The sequence below is a fragment of the Magallana gigas genome, chromosome 9, assembly GCF_963853765.1.
Source record: "Magallana gigas chromosome 9, xbMagGiga1.1, whole genome shotgun sequence".
NCBI classification, from domain to species: Eukaryota; Metazoa; Mollusca; class Bivalvia; order Ostreida; family Ostreidae; genus Magallana; species Magallana gigas.
The window spans coordinates 13,015,212-13,031,963 of record NC_088861.1 but is presented as its reverse complement, the minus strand read 5'-3'; the positions used below and the strand labels follow the sequence as shown (position 1 = coordinate 13,031,963).

The window sequence follows — 16,752 nt, the reverse complement described above, 5'->3', positions numbered from 1 at the left end:
CAGGTTTCTCTATCCAATATAGCACTGTACAAAACAATGGACAAATACTATGTGCCAGGTAGTATAGTTTAATTGCTTGCTCAAGAAATCCCAAATGCTTTGGCAGCATTTTTTAAGACAGACACACAGTCCCACAATGTTGCAATCCAGTAAATTATAACCAATTGTGCGTATTCAGCAACTGTAATGAGCCCCTTCTTATTAGCTCTTTCAATAAGCCAAATTAGCAAAAATTTATGCTATAATGTAACTTTTTTTGTGATGATTGAAACACTTAATATCAATATCATGAAGATGATAATAGTCATTTTAACAGGAGCTTGGACTTTGGGTGGTTGTGTCAAATACGTAAGCCTGTCTATTTCATTGCTGGCCACTCAGCCATACATGTAGCTCTCAAAAATCAACAAAATTTGTCTAGCTTTTGAGCTTAGGTGTATATTTTGCTTGAAACCAGCATCATTTTTACCTTTTTTTGACAAATTAAAGAAATATAAGTTACGTCTAACTGAAAGTACAAGGCCTAATTAATCTATTAAGTGTCCAAAATTGATTTGATTTAATCATATGTGTCATCATTTTTAAACAGTCCTTTAATCCAGTAGAGTCTTAAGTATTTTATGTAACATTACACATACTGGAGCCTTTAGTAACAAAAAGAGAGATTTCAGTCAAACATGTAACAACAAAATCTAGAAAATTAATGGTACCCTCCCTTAACTTTTTATTTTTGAAAGGGGGATGGGGAGGGGAGCAAACATCAAATTAGAAAATGTTTTAGAAGGCTACATTACACCAACTATGACTACAACTTAAAGAGTCTGCCCTCCAAGTTCTGTATCAAATGTAAAGTACTGGGCCTCCCTATGAAGCCTTGGCAGTCAGGCTTCAGTAGAATCCAATATGATTGATCTGTGTATTTAGTGCAGGAATCTGGGTCAGTTTCATCAAAGTCGTCCATAAAAATTTCAAGTCCAACCCATTGGAAATTGCCATATAAACAATGGATTCCGTCTACCCGGAAACGAGGAATTACCAATAAAATGCGGAAAATTGTCCATCTCATGCTGCTGGATCAATATTCCTCTTTGACCTTCACCTTTGATTTCTAAATTATCACAATCATCTTGTGTTTGTGTTTGTGCTACCTGACTGCACTAATGGCCGCTGACTGAATTGTTTTGTCATTGTACGATTTGGCTGACCTCGATTTGGCTAACCTGAAAATTTTATAGATCTGAAAATGTGGCTATCATCATAAGCTGCTATGTAATGAGAAATTCATTCACTAAGACAAACACAAACTTCAGCAGAAGTCGCGGGAAAATCATTTAATATCTCTTTTTCGTGATACTGGCTTATGAAACTTATTGCACAAAACAAGCCAGGGTCAATATCCCCAACTATTCTATAGACCCTGGAAATATGCAGAAAAATTTAATCTAGGTATAAATATACATCATGTACATATAACCAATAGTTATTACACAAATTTAACAACTGAGAACAATACATATTGTCTAATTTTTTTTTAAATTCAATAAAGTGAAATTTTTGGTCTGCCAATAGAAAGCCGGAAATAATCAACAATGACGCACAATATTCCATCTGGAAATCTAGGTACATCGGTACTCATATAGACTTCCATTGGTGGCAAATTACTAATTGTTAGCATGCTGATGGAAGCTCCTCTTACTGGTCAAACACCTCATAAAACTTTCCTTTATCTCTAATTCCAGAAGTAACAACATTTAGCCACAGGTTAACCAATGCTTCCACAATGGTCTGGATGGGTGCACAAATGTGACATCATCACGGAGAATACATATGACTGTAATTAAACCATCTCAATGTGCATGGATTAAGTTTTTTTATTTTGTGGACAGAATATCATCTACATCAGGAGGATAGACATACAAAGCATTGTTATCACGATTTGTTTTCACCATTAACAAATATTTGCCTGCTTTCACCTTCCTTTCCAACAGAGATCCGCAAAGGAGCTACCTATACAACCTCCACGGTGTCGAGGCCTCAGGGGAAACAAAGCACTTTAGGAAATACCCTTGGATTGGATTGGAATTCGAACATCTATTTAGAGAAATTTGTTACAGTAATTTTGAAAATAAATCTTCTCAACAATTACTATTGAAGTAACCTTGAACCACTTTGTACTGTTATTTTGAAAATGTTATTAAGAAAGATCCATAGACTTAATTGTTTTTTATCAACCACTTCTGACCTGTCGCTGTAAAGTAGTGCTCTAATAAAAGCACCCATATATCACAGCAATAACTTGGCAGTTAACTTTATAATACAGAGATCTTGCATAACACTTAACAAGAGTGTAGTTTAAAATAAAGTAATTTCTCAGAAAAGTACACACATTCCAGAAAGATCTCTCTCTCTCTCTCTCTCTCTCTCTCTCTCTCTCTCTCTCTCTCTCTCTCTCTCTCTCCTCTCTCTCTCTCTCTTTCTCCCATTGTAGTAATACTTCTTATCTACTTTCAGAGACCTTAAATTTATCAGTAAGTAGCATCAACATAACCAAAAAAGGAAAAAATAAATAAATTATTTCATTAAATTCTCCAGTGTCAACAAAATCTTTCTAATCCTGACCAACTTTGACCAGAGCAATTTGAAATTTGAACCTCTGACCAATTTCCCTAGTTATTTTAATGCAGAGAGAGAGAGAGAGAGAGAGAGAGAGAGAGTACAACAACACACACATTTCAAGGTCACTGACACTGGCAAGAGCTCGGTTCAATTGATTTTTTCACAGTTTTGTATTAGGATCAAATGCCTGCTGACAGTGTATTACTTTGGAAACACCACATTTGGTTTCATTAAGTGCTCTTAGACGGAGATTATGGACCAAAATGGATATAGCCACCAGAATAGCAGGGTCCTCAGATTGTTGACACTCTCAAATTGGGCTCAAATTGGTCTTGCCTTGCAAATGAGTATAAGACAAGGACAAATTATGTGGATCTCGGCACAAAGAGCAGGGAATGGCCACACAATTTTCTAGTAGCACAATATACGATACAGTGAATAATCTGATTTTGCCATTTAATATCCTTTAACATGTTTTTAAAAAAATTATACAGACAATTTTCATCTAATACTTTTTTAAATCAATTAATGCTATACAGCAGGTTCCTTTTTCCTTTTCAATGACTGACTTAGAGGTATGTGGATTGAGGTATAAAAGAAGAGAAAAGTCTAGAAAACCTTAGATGTACATAATGACTATAAGTTGCAACAAATGGAAGTACTGGTCAAAGACATGCACTACATACAGTATGACTGTAAAAAAGTTTGCTTATTGTATCAAAGCTAAAAACCAAACCAAAAGAAAGCCATCCCACTCAAGAAAATGCCTGTCTGGATTGAGATATTCAGGCAGTTTCCTAAAAATATCTTTGCATGTACAGTATTCCAAAAAAAAAAATTCTGACTGAAAAAAAAAAATTAATCATGAGTCAAGATTATGTTATAAAGTACACATATTCCTAGAAGAATTTTAAGGCAAATGCCATCCAAATGCCAACTCTGGCAACTGTCCCTATCAGTATCATAAACAAATGATTCTACACTGCTGCAGCATCCCCCTTAAAATGCCATCTATTCCTGTCTTCTTACAACACATTTTTAAACATACTACTTAGCACATCTATAAATAATTCATAATTATTCGCTAAAACTACATTTAGCTAGGCTGTACATTCTATGTAGGACTATGGTAAACGATACATGGGGTGCCACGCATAACAAACGAATTATCAACAAGTAGAGTGGTGATCAGAAATTGCAGTCTAGACTGGTATACAAATGACCTTCTCAGCTGTGAGTGACAGATTAGAGGACTGTCTTATAGATCTGAGACTGGGAATCTTTGTTGCACCATTTTACTAGTCGCAGAGGGGTTTGCAAGAGCGTCACAACTTGTCAACCAACCCTGCCGATTTCAACCCCTCAAAAAACTATCATCATTCTTTTATCTTTTCATCTCTGTATGATGAATAAGTTATCAGAAAATTAGCATAGCATGCACCATAGCTACAATGATACATGTTTTTTTTTTTCTTTACGAGAAGTTATTCTGTAATCTGTATACATTGCGATCTTCAGCATTAATTATGGAAGATTAAATAAATCTTCCAACAGCTATTCAGTTAAAAAATTTACCATAGAAATTATGTATAGTGATATACATGTACCTTATATTGTATTTTTATGTTGCATATTTATTATATAAATATATCTTGAAGGTTTTCCTCATTTTCAGGGTAAAGCCTCTTACTAAATGTTTGTTTCTGCAAAAATTACTGAGAACCTGTCTCTACTGCTTCAATGAAATCCTCTATAGATCAACTCATTCTCTTTGAGTTACCGGTAATAATTTTAAACATTGCTCCATCAAGTTCCAATGATTCTACAGTATATCTATCGTATATATATTATTGCAGAAAATTGACAATGAAATGAATATAGGGTGTCAACTATTTTTTCATTTATTTCTCAAAATGTGCAAATATCATGCAACCTATCCACCCCACCCCCCTTTTTTTAAGAAAAAAGTCTTAATACATAACTCGAGAGATATTTACTGTCAAGTTCTGTAAAACCGATTTAGCATCCTTCAACTTGGCTGAACCTGGATGCGCGAGGAAATAGAATCTAGCGATGGGAGAGGCATTATTTTATGCTACGATGTGTAAATGGAATATGTGGGTCTTAATAATAGATGTCAGTATGTGTGCAGAGCATGCTGGAATCTGGTAAGCATGAAATGAGCACAGTGCTGTATGAAATTTGCCTCACTTTGGATACAAAATTCACAGTACACTAATCTTGAATCCATATCTGGTTTTGATCTTGGGGAATTTAGCTTCTATAATCCCTAAAATGCTCCTTGCTTTGAATCAAAGTATTGAGTTGATTTTAGAGATACAAAGTAGAGTTATTCCCCTTTCCCACCAAATCTTAAACTACAACAATGCAAAATTGTGCCACTGTAACAGTGGTATCACCCATAGGTCTAAGCTTACTCATTCATTCAGTAATGTATTCTTTATTTTTTTCTCAGTACAAACCTTTCTCTTTGGAATTTTAGGGTATGCACAATTTCTGGTCTTTTCTGTCGAAAATTCCACAAGTGTATACTGTCATCTGAGCAAACAGAAACAAGGGCCCCCTACAAAACACAAGAAATAAAATCATCAATCATTCCTAAGCAACTAAATGAACAAGCTCACAACAGTAATAAAATGTCTTCATTATTCATCATCATCACAATTTTTTTTAACCTTATGTATAATGACAGCTTCAACACATTGTATCATTTTTGATATGAAGATTTTATAATAAAGAGTCATACACACAATATTTTGTTATGTATATACTAGTAATTGAATATGCACTGTTTAACCACAGGCACCTGAGGTTATATAATTTTCTCCTAATAAAAAATCATACCTGCGATGTGTACCTTGTGTATTATTAGGCAGGGGTTTAATTTTTATCATAAAGTCATGTGTCTGTGTTTTTAACAACAACATTGTTGTATCTTTAAGGGTAACATTAACAAAACATTGAAATATTTTTTACAATATTATACACATTAATATATGTTGATTGGTTTACAGTATTTTTTTTAGGGGGGGGGGGGGGGGGGGTTAAAATTATTTTTTTTTTCAGTTACAGTGCATCAATTTTCCAATATTCAAAAGTAAGTATATGAACCTGTTTGTTCCTTCTAAGAGCAAATGTATGATACATTAATTTTGCTCTTAAAAGGAATCAGGAGTATCCAAAAGGTGCATGGCTAAGCATATGTTGTGATTCTATAACACAAACTCATCATAAAGTATCAGCTACGGTAGCTGATCGAAAGTTGATCAGCTAATTCAATTTTCTGCAAACAGGCAGGCCGAGGAAGAGAAAAAAAAAATCATTTAGTCTCTCATGGAAGCATAATCTTGTGACAAAATTATTTCTAATATAAACTTTCTCCATTACTGAGAAGAGAGGGGGAACCCCCAGAATAGATCTTTCTTTATTAAACGGAGAATCAATTTCTAGTCTCTGACAGGTGACCTTCGGATAACTCCAACGTCCTGCGGAGGAAAAAACGAGCTTTCTTATTCATCACTTCTTCTGTAAAATGAAGATGGATATAACGGTTCCTTTACACTTTTGTGCCTTGTCTCTATAAGAGTGCATTGGACATGTTGAGGTAATGAAGGGATAAAAATTTGTTTTAAAGTGCAGCTTACATCAAAGATTGTACATGGCATTATAGAAATTACATTATGTGAGGTTTTTTTCATGGATAATACAACTAATACTCTTTTATTACATTGCATTTCAGGTTGTTCCATCCAATTATGCCACTGAATTAAGATTAAGGATTATGAAGTAAAAATGTTAGGCAATTCGACCTTTAATCATGATGCTGCTTGCCTTATTTTTTTCTAGCATATTTATTTATTCAAAAAGTACATGCACTGTATATAAAGAACTTGTACTTTGTCAACAGATAAATTCTTGGGGCATATATAGTACAATGTAGTAAGTACATGCAACAATTTAATGAATTCAAAATTTAAACATTTGGAATCTTCATCTGAATATAGGTATTTGAAAATCCACTTAGAATATCAGACACATAAAAATGTAACTTTGCATGTACCTTAGCTTAAGTTTGCAAGTTATTATTATTTCAACATTGACCAGTGTTGAAAATTTATTAGGTATATGTGCAGGTATGGTAAGAAAATTATCATCTCTTATCACTCTCTATGCATACATTATTGATGGGCAATGTATATATGTTATAATAAAATCATATTGAGTAATTCACAAGTGGCGCAAATATAACACATTTAAAATAATAAACAAATTATTACTTTAGTTGAAATGGAAAAAAAAAATGAAGTATGTGTATACATATTTGCAGAGAATATTACAGACGGAATTTAAAAATTCTGATTTCATAATGTACATGGAAAAAAGATTTGCTGACAGGTAGGTTTGGGTTCCTTTGCCATTTTTTGTGTCTATGTGTAATTTGGAATGGAGGAGATGAGGTGGGTGGGGTGAGTGGTGGCGTTACCTCGTTGATGAGGAAGAGGATCTGTATGACTGCCACCTCTGGTCCATGGCTGCAGTGAATATCCACTCCCGGTCTCCCTAATCTATGGTAATGCGTCAAGGAAATGGTCATGTACACAAACAATGAGGTTTATTTAACAAAATCTGAAGTGTCCTTAAGATAACAAACTTAAGATCAAGGTGCATATGCATACACTCTTAGTTCTTCAGTCAAAGCAAGTTTATACACTTTTATGTCTTTTTATATAACCCTCTTCTTATGTAACCATTAGTCTTGCTGTATCAAACATCTAGCAAATGCAAATTTTACCATTTTCAGTACTTATCATAAGGAATTCAGAGGCCTGATCTACAAAGTGAGATCAGTTGCAAACATTTATGTTATGATATACTGTATAGAGGGTTATTTTCGCCCCATGTAATTTTGCCCCATCTTCAATTCGCCCAGACACAGCGGTGTTTAAAGAGAGATAATTTTAGACATTGGAATTTGCCCCGCTTTAAATTTGCCCGCTGAAAACAAGGGTGAAAGGGACAAAATAAAACGGGGGCAAATATTTCCCTGCATGTAGTGTATATAGGTAAAAAATTCAGGGAAAGTGGGGAGGGGAGGTCTTGACTCATGATCTATACTCTGCTGAACAAAACATTAGAATTAATCCTCAAATCAGCAAGATTCCAAATAAAAGGGACTGCCAAGGAAGTGAAGAAATTATTTATCCAGTAACTGGCAGATTCATGTTTGGTTGTTGTGCTTATTTGACCTATAGACCAGCTTTTATTTGCCTTGAACTTGCACACATAATGAAGTTTCCTCCCCCTTTTTTTCACAAGAAACCTTAACCAGTGGTGTAAATATTTAATGAGTTATGTATTTCCAATATTGAAAGTAAACATGGAGTTCAAGACCGTTTTCTTCCAACTTTGAAAGATCAATCCGTAGAATTTGTAACAGCTAGTCATTAGCTGTAGAAAAAAAACTTAATGCTCAATTCATGCAGACAGAAAACTTTAAATGGACCCTTTTTTTAAATGAAGTATATTTATAACCTTCCTTTAATATGTCAAAACACAATTACCTAAAAATAACACTAATCGTGTTACATAAAATCACCTGTTCAAAGGTGTATATTTACGATATAGCACCACCTCTAGACATTACATGGATTTACAAACATTCTTTAAAACCACCCTTTTAAAAGTTTGCCGTACATGGCTTAGCAATGTTATCGTGGAGAGTCACGCCTTGCGATCCGTTATATCTGTGCTATTCACTGTCTCCAAATCTGTGTACAAACATTGGAGGGATGCAGACTTTCATTAAATTTCCCTCGTATTAAACGCTTTGTTTACACTCTCGCTTACCGTGCAAATCCTAATAGAATTTTTGTACCTATAAATATCTGGACTTTAAAATTACAACCAATATTACATGTACATATATCAAATCTTTACAGTGAACGATGATAAACCCGTGAAAGTTCCTTCCAGCTGTCCAAACATTTTTTAATGAATGACGTACTTCAGCATAATGGGAGACGGAAAAAAATTAGTCAAGCAAAATTGTGACATACATAATTTATCTATAAATATTTTTTTGTGTCTGAGGCCTTATAGTCATGCTATATGGTGCATTGTATTCTGAATCTCAATCAGAAAATTGTGAACCCTTCGTAACTGATTTGAAAAGCAGGTAACTAACCAGTTAACAACAGCCAGCATTTGTTGCTGAATGTTTAACCTACTTCAATAATCATCATCCCATAATTTTGTACAGAATATTACTAATTTAATTCTAATAAAAAATTCATCAGAATATGCCATCATTTTCTGATTTAAAAATTCAAAGTAGAAATAAAAACCTACGCCCACATTTACTGCCCTCATCAGCACTTTTTATTTGCCATACTTTGGTAAATTTTTCATGGTGAAATATTAAACGTTTTAAATATTAGATGTACAAAATCAATTGTATTTCCAAGTCAAAAGAGTAAACTGCAGGCAACCAATCAATACAGCAGTATCTTCATTAACAAACAAATTGATCCCCAACCCATCACGAATGTTCCAGCTTTCATCTATTAATTTCATCTTAAGAAAAGAAACATCATTTGCGAGAATGGGCAATTTACATAAAGTGTCTTATCTGGAACTTAATAAATTGACATTACAGAATCTCATGCTGAAAACGGGAACTTATATATATGATTATTAATTTGTGTTTAGAGCAGCATTCTGGTACCTTCCGATGATACGATGGTACTGTTACAATAAAATTAGACACTGGAACAATATAACATATGATATCCAAAACAAATTGGCATAAAGAGAACAATTACAAAACAATATGACAGAGGTACTCTTGACATTATGGCAGTATGCCAAAAAGGAATTATAATATGACACGTACAATAGTAAGATTTTATGTAACTGGTTTCATAAGGCAGAAATGACAAATGGCAAGAGAATTTAAATTAAAAAGGACATATTAATTAATAGAAGGAGAGTAAAAGGTGAATCAACACATTGATACCTGAAAGGTCACAAAATAAAAGTGGCGCAGTATGACACAATGACTTTGACATCATTTTATTTTAATTACATAACTGACATACTGACCTGCACTATGACCCAATTTCAGATTGCTCAAAGATACAATGAGCATACCATATATCCGGGTTTTTATGGGTGTCACAAAATTTGTGAAAATCTGTAACATTTCAATTTGCAGCAGTCATTTTTTGCAATATAAAAAGTTTCTTATAGTCAGAATAGAAAATGATACAGAATGTAATTCCTGCGTATTCCAATATTTGCGATTAAAAAGGGGTCGCAAAAAAAAAAAGCGAAAATTAGATCATCGCGAAAATAACCGGATACACTGTGTAACAGTATCTTAACAGTAAAATGAAACAGCAGTAAACCATATGATTTAAGATGAGAGAAATGATATGATATTCAAATTGAACTTTCATGTGCAGTGAAACAATGGTTCAACACAACTCAAACAAGAGATGTTTATGAAACTCTTATGCCCACCTCCCTTGGAAACACCTGCGAAGAAAATGAACAGAAACTTCAAATAATTTGCACCAGATATAATTAAGATAAATCTGTATACCAAATTTCATTTCAGTAAATGCAACCTCTGCAAGGAAAATGAACCAAAACTGTTGGTGGACAGACTGACAGACCAACGGACCGACCAAACAACAGAGACAGACTGACAGCAGCAAAGCAATATGCCCTTCCTTCTTTGAAGGAGGCATAATAATAAAGTTCCATACTCCAAAATTGAAAAAGAATTTGCCTTTATCAACAAAAGTTGAAACAAAGTTCTGAACAAGAAGAGCATTAAATGATAATATCAAATGACCTGCTCTCCACAGAGTGTGTGTATTTTCTTTGGGTTTCAAGATAATATTAAAATCGAGAACATTGATAATAAAGTACATGATTTAAAATTTAAATGAGGGAGTTGTACACAATTACTACGACGCAATAATCATGTTGAAATTCAAGTAAACAAAATATAATTTTTTAAAGCAAGATGAAAGAATCTTCCAGAAATAATTTAAAATACATGTGCCACACAATTTAAAAATTAAATCAATCTCAATCTCTCTCTCTCTCTCTCTCTCTCTCTCTCTCCAGCATCTACATTAAAAAGCCAGGGTCTGATACAACAGTTAGACCAAAGAGTGTCAGACATGTCACCACCACTCTTCGACGCGAGCCTGAGATGACGCAGGGAAGAGCACTGGCTGTGACACGTTCTGGCTCAAAATGATCGTACAGCGGGCTGCTGTTGATAGCTACAGTGTCTCCAGCTGATCAATACTCGGGATGTTCTTATTTCCAGCGAGTCCTACCTCTCAGATGTACGTATACCTATTAGGCGATTAATTTCATGCATAATTCTTTTGATGCAAAATTAATCATGTAAAAGCTAGCAATGATTTTCTTCAGAGAGCCCGGCAATTATCATTGGGAATGAATCATAGCAGAGCTGATGCTGTATATCTTTAATATGCATTATATATGGGCCAAAAATCCCTCAATATTTCTAAAACCGTTTTATGCCTTTTCATTTCTAGACTACAGTAAAAATCTATCATATTTAATTATAGAAATACATGTGATTCTTTATTGACAAATTCTCCTGTAAAATGCTATGCGTATATCTGGACACAATGCTTAGTCTCACTGCAATCAAACAAAATCTAACCCATCAGTATGTTGCAGAGCAAGATGGTGTACTTTACAGACGCAATTACTGTCAAAATCTTCTGTCTGAAATCTAAGTTATTTAGCCTGATCATCCCAGCTGCCTTAAAATCTTCCATAAAAAAAAATTCCCTTATACATCCAATATTGAATTTAAGAGTGAAGGAAGCACATATATATATACCATGTTACTTAAGCCAAGAATATTATCATTTTAAGGCAAATTAATCTGAATCAAAAAGGATTCAACCCCCATTTACAAGTATAATTCAAGACATTGCTTGGTTTCTTTTTTAATGACTAATTCAATATTCCAGATTCTTATGTATACAGCAGTCAGGAGGGCAGCCTCCCTTTATGTAGCATTCCGGCATGCAAATAGCTTTAGCATTTCAAATTCCCAGGGAACAAAAAACTCTCGGAAAATAAACAACATTTTCTGATTCATTGGGTTATGCAGGCAAATTGAATCCGGGGGACAATTTGTCACCAAACATAGAGGCTGTGGTTCAATTCTGTCCATTTCCTGAACTACAGTGTCTGCAATTGACGAGTTGACGACGATGTTCTACATATAAGCATGCAATCACAGCCATGTAACACACAGTGTCTGCCATTGCTTCTGTAATAACAATATTCATCAATAAATTGATCTGTTTTGACTTTGTGTTCAAGTGCCTCATCCTCTATATGTGTGTGTGTGTGTGCGCAGCCATGTTAACTGAGGCTGATGGATGCAAATATTTATACATGTATCAACAAAAAAAAACCTGAACCTCACTTGGAGGAGTTCACATTCAGAAATTGACAAGTTAAGCCAACTTATAATTACATATTGAAGTCTTATAGAATCATTAAAATATATGTTTCTGGTGTTAAAATTCTCACTCATACACAGATTATGAGATATAATGTATCTTTGAGTTTTTCTCTGTTAAAAAATTAAAATGTTCTCCTGCAGCATAATGACAGAGAAATTATAATTACAGTAAAACTTGTTTAGTACGAATACGGATATAGCGAATTCTCGGATATAGCAAAGTTTTTTCGAGTCGCCGGTGAAATTCTTAACAAACCTTTTAAAAGTTTACGGTTATATCGAATTTGGATATAACGAATTTACGGATATAGCGAACTGATTTTGAGTTCCGTAGAGGTGAATAATAACGAAATTTAACGCCTGTATAACGAATTTCTTTACAGTTTAAAAAAGTTTGCACTACCATTTCACAAAATAGTTTGAATTAATTTATTTTCATATAATTTTTCTAATTCACAATCCAATTACTAAAGGAAATCAAAGTAATGTATTTTTATTTTAAGCCTCAATTAGCAAAAATTATTGTCTGGCGAAAGAAAGCATGTATATTGTGAATTCGCTGTAGATATTATTACGAATTCATTATACGGATATAGCGAATTACGGATATAACGAAGTAATTCCATTGGTCCCTAGGACTTCATTATAACCGAGTTTTACTGTAGAAAAGAATAAATCCTTACATTTTTGCATTCAATCAATGCATGGGCTTGCTGTCTTGCTTGGCATTTGGTCAGTTCTATCAAAATATAGTTATTATTAATTAAAGGTCAGAAGTATTACATCAAACTGAATTAATAACCCTCATGTATTACTTTCCATTTCAAGATCCTGAAATTCCTTCAATAACAGCCTACCTAATAACATTAAAACAACAGCCTAAAGGTTACATTAATACACCTCTCTGTTTGCAATATCAATAATTCTAAATAAACAATCAAGAAAACTGTATACTTTCTTTTCCATACAGTATCATACAACAAATAGACAGGTAATCTTCACTATATATATTTACAGATTAACCTTCAAATCCAACTTGAAGGTACATGCCAGATGTTCTACAAAACAGTTTTGTTAATTTAACTGTTTATGATTTTTCTATCCAAGGAAGATCATATGGTAACAGCAATTAGAATACCAGTCAAATGGTACCATAAAACCGTCAAGTCTATTTGATCAAATCAAAGGTCAATATGCATGATGACAAATGAATCAACTGACGTCATTGAGCAGGGATGCTTTTTTTGTAGCCCTAGAACAATAGGCGATACTATGGAACCCAATCAATTGCTTTCTACTCAAATGACAAATAATGCTCTGAAAATATGGATCTCTTAGGCAGAAGTTACCATTAATAAAAAGTCAATGTAAATATTCACCAGACCTGATCAAATAGCACAATTGGGTGGAAGGGAAAAAAGAAGGTTACAAAGTTTCGAAGATGTGTTAGCATGACAACGTGTTCAGGTAACCAGGAAGCTATCGGTGATTTACAGAGTGACATTGTCTGTGCAGTGTAAGATTACTATAATCTTCATATTGGTTATTCATGATTGAATCATGAAATTAAAATTTGAATGCATCAAAAATGAATTTGATAAGCGACGTTCGTTTATTAGTAATATTTCTCTGAGCATCACCTGTACTCAACCCTGATGTACCGTACAAATCAGTCTTATTAAAATTATCCCCTACATTTTAATATTTGTAAAAAAACATACGGGATAATTTTAATCAAACTGCCAAATAAATAAATTTAGAGATTTTTTTAACCCAGTACAAGATGAAACTTTAATATATGCAGAAAATTGCATTTAATAAGACCAAGTTTTCACTCATTAGGTGAGATCTATAGAAACTGCTTAAATTGTTTCCTTCTTGCACATATATAATAAAACCAAAATATGCCCAAGTCAGTTTAACGCCGCATACTTTCAGGGATTAAAATCACATGTCTGCATCCCCAAGGTCACTAAAAACTTAAGTGACCTAGCTTGTCACCATATATCTATTACAGGGCAATGGCCAGGCTGGCAACCGTAATTTTCTCTGCTTCATAATAACACTAATACCATTCTTATTCTGTTTGTAATCCATTAATACATACTCGATACATGTATATAAGAATGAAAAAAGAAATGAAAATAATATATATATAAATAGAAAATGCAGGGGATGGGGGGGGGGGGTATTCAGAACATAATTTTTTTTATACATCAGATTCAATGAATTGTACTCTAAATGGCATATTTGCGTTTCTTTATTTATTAATACACTGTGTAATTTGTTTCCTGTAGCCGGAATAAGGCAAGGATAATTATAGACTTGATCGTTTTATTTTTCAACAGGACTCCTACAATTTAGATATTAAAGAGAATTTTAACTATCTCCATTTAGATATTAAAGAGAATTTTAATTATCTCCATTTTAAGAAGTCTTGTTTTATAGTTTCAGAATAATTATGCCTCCTGTACTTGAATGACTGTACTTGTAATGTGCAAATGTGTGAATAAAAAATACATATCTTTCAATGAATTGAAATTCATTTCACTGACCATGCTGCCAAGTAAAACATATTTAAGGCCTGTGGAATTTCAAAGGTTAATACCCTGTTTGGCTAAGTCAATGAAATCAACAAATTGTAAGTATATACTCATGGCCATCAATCCCACCCTAACATAAATTGACTTTCTAATATGTATGTAATAAATCTACTTTGACAATATTTCAAGAGTCATCCACCTTTGAAACTATAGGTATTGCCACCTCATTATACACACTGAAGCATATATTGCAAAATGTTTAGGTCTGGAAGTGTATGGTGCTCCAAGCGAGATTGTGATAATATTCTACAATGCCTCATAATCAAGGTCAGTGACCGCAGATACGACCTATTATTAATGTATGCATATCAACGGAATAGAAATCATAAAGCAACCTGAAAAATTTACTTTGCATTTGCATGCACAAAGGCAGGCTTATATATACAAGTATCATAGTTTGTCTTACTTTACAACTGTCATACAATTCTGTTGTTTTTTCCCCAATATATCCCAATAAATAATAAAACATGTTCTTATTTATAAAGTAGTACTATGCATATATGCAAATATGGAGTTTTCAGTACATTTCAAAAGAATTTCAGTATCACAAATGGATATATACATAACTAATACTAACTGACCTCTTTAAACAGAATTAAGGAAATATAAGGGGGGGGGGGGGGGCTGCAGTGACCTTGAGTCAATCGCGTAGACCAGCTGTCACAATGCACTATTATTTAGTGATATTTCAAACAAAGTGCACTATATGCACATTGTGACACCTTCAACTTGTTCAAACTTCAAATGAAGAGTGAAAGGTATAAAAAATCGTTACTCTTAAAGAAGAATTATTCAAGTAAACAGTTCAGTAACATTAAGTCAGACAAACTTTAATTTTTACAGCACTGGCTTTGAAATATGTTTCCCATCCGATTTTGATATGACTTGTCTTCTAAATATTTCTTCTCGTAATTTTTTTTCTTGTTTTTTTTTTGGGGGGGGGGGGGGGTGGGGGAATATCAATTTGTAAAATTAAATGTCAGCTCTCTTTAAGTATAATCTCAAAATATCAAATACCAGATCTATGATTAACTGTGAACACCTTTGATGATAGCCATGCATGAAGATTGAGAAGTAGAAATCCATTACACAGTGTCACTGTATTACGACTTAATCAGATAAATATTTTATTGTCGTCACCATTATCATACTTCTAGTTTCTTCTTTTTTATCAAAATTAAATGCTTGATTATCAGTTCACAGTTCAGTTCTCACAAAAAAACCCTCGAAATATGTAAATGGTACACAAGGTTCATTACCGATAAAGATAATACAGAAAGATGTGTATTTGTAGGTTTGATTGGGGACGGGGGTGGGATTTAAACAAAAGAGTTGGTATTCTTTTGATACATTTAAAATTTCATACAAATAATTTTCAACTTGAATACTAACTGAAATACATTATACCAATAGAATCAAAGCAAATACAAGGTGATCTCTCGTTACTCTCTCTCTTTCTCTCTCTCTCTAAAAAAGCAATGGTACAAGTCAATCTGTAGTACTCCAGATTTGTTTAGTCCTATGATATTAGTTTCATTTTCACTTTCTAAATGTTATCATAGGTAATTAGGTTATTCCCGTTCAACATGTTACGTGTTCAAATACTAAAATGATCTCAAGGTGTCCACGTGTATGCACACAAAATGATGAGGAAGATAAGCACGCATGCATTATCTTCTGTGCATATCTCTAATTTCTTAGTATTTTATAATACATCTATATACTACATATTGTAAATAGACTGGTTCAATCATGAAATACTTCACATCATTAAAAGGCTTTCAACTGACTAAGCTTATAGTCCAACGAAAGAAACATCAGTGAGGACAATTGTATAGGCAATTGAGCTACTAGGACACAAAGCTCAAAACCAAATCTAGGAAGCAAAAACAAATCATATCCTAATGACAATGAAATCAACACATGGATATCACATCTACCACAGTCCCCCAAATACTTGTTAAACCAAGCTAGCCTGCAGAA

The 16,752-nt window shown here is 33.5% G+C and overlaps 1 protein-coding gene across 6 annotated transcripts in view; it reads right to left on the bottom strand.

Annotated features, from left to right (window-relative positions):
* Positions 1 to 16,752, bottom strand: part of LOC105321999 (syntaxin-binding protein 5) — a 59,355-nt gene that overhangs the window by 40,592 nt on the left and 2,011 nt on the right. For all 6 annotated transcript variants that reach the window (XM_066072334.1, XM_066072336.1, XM_066072335.1 and 3 more), the window contains exons 3-4: positions 7,121 to 7,202; positions 5,100 to 5,200 (exon numbers count right to left, since the gene is read on the bottom strand). In XM_066072334.1, the coding sequence (XP_065928406.1) occupies positions 5,100 to 5,200; positions 7,121 to 7,202 (183 nt within the window). The remainder of the gene's footprint in view (positions 1 to 5,099; positions 5,201 to 7,120; positions 7,203 to 16,752) is intronic.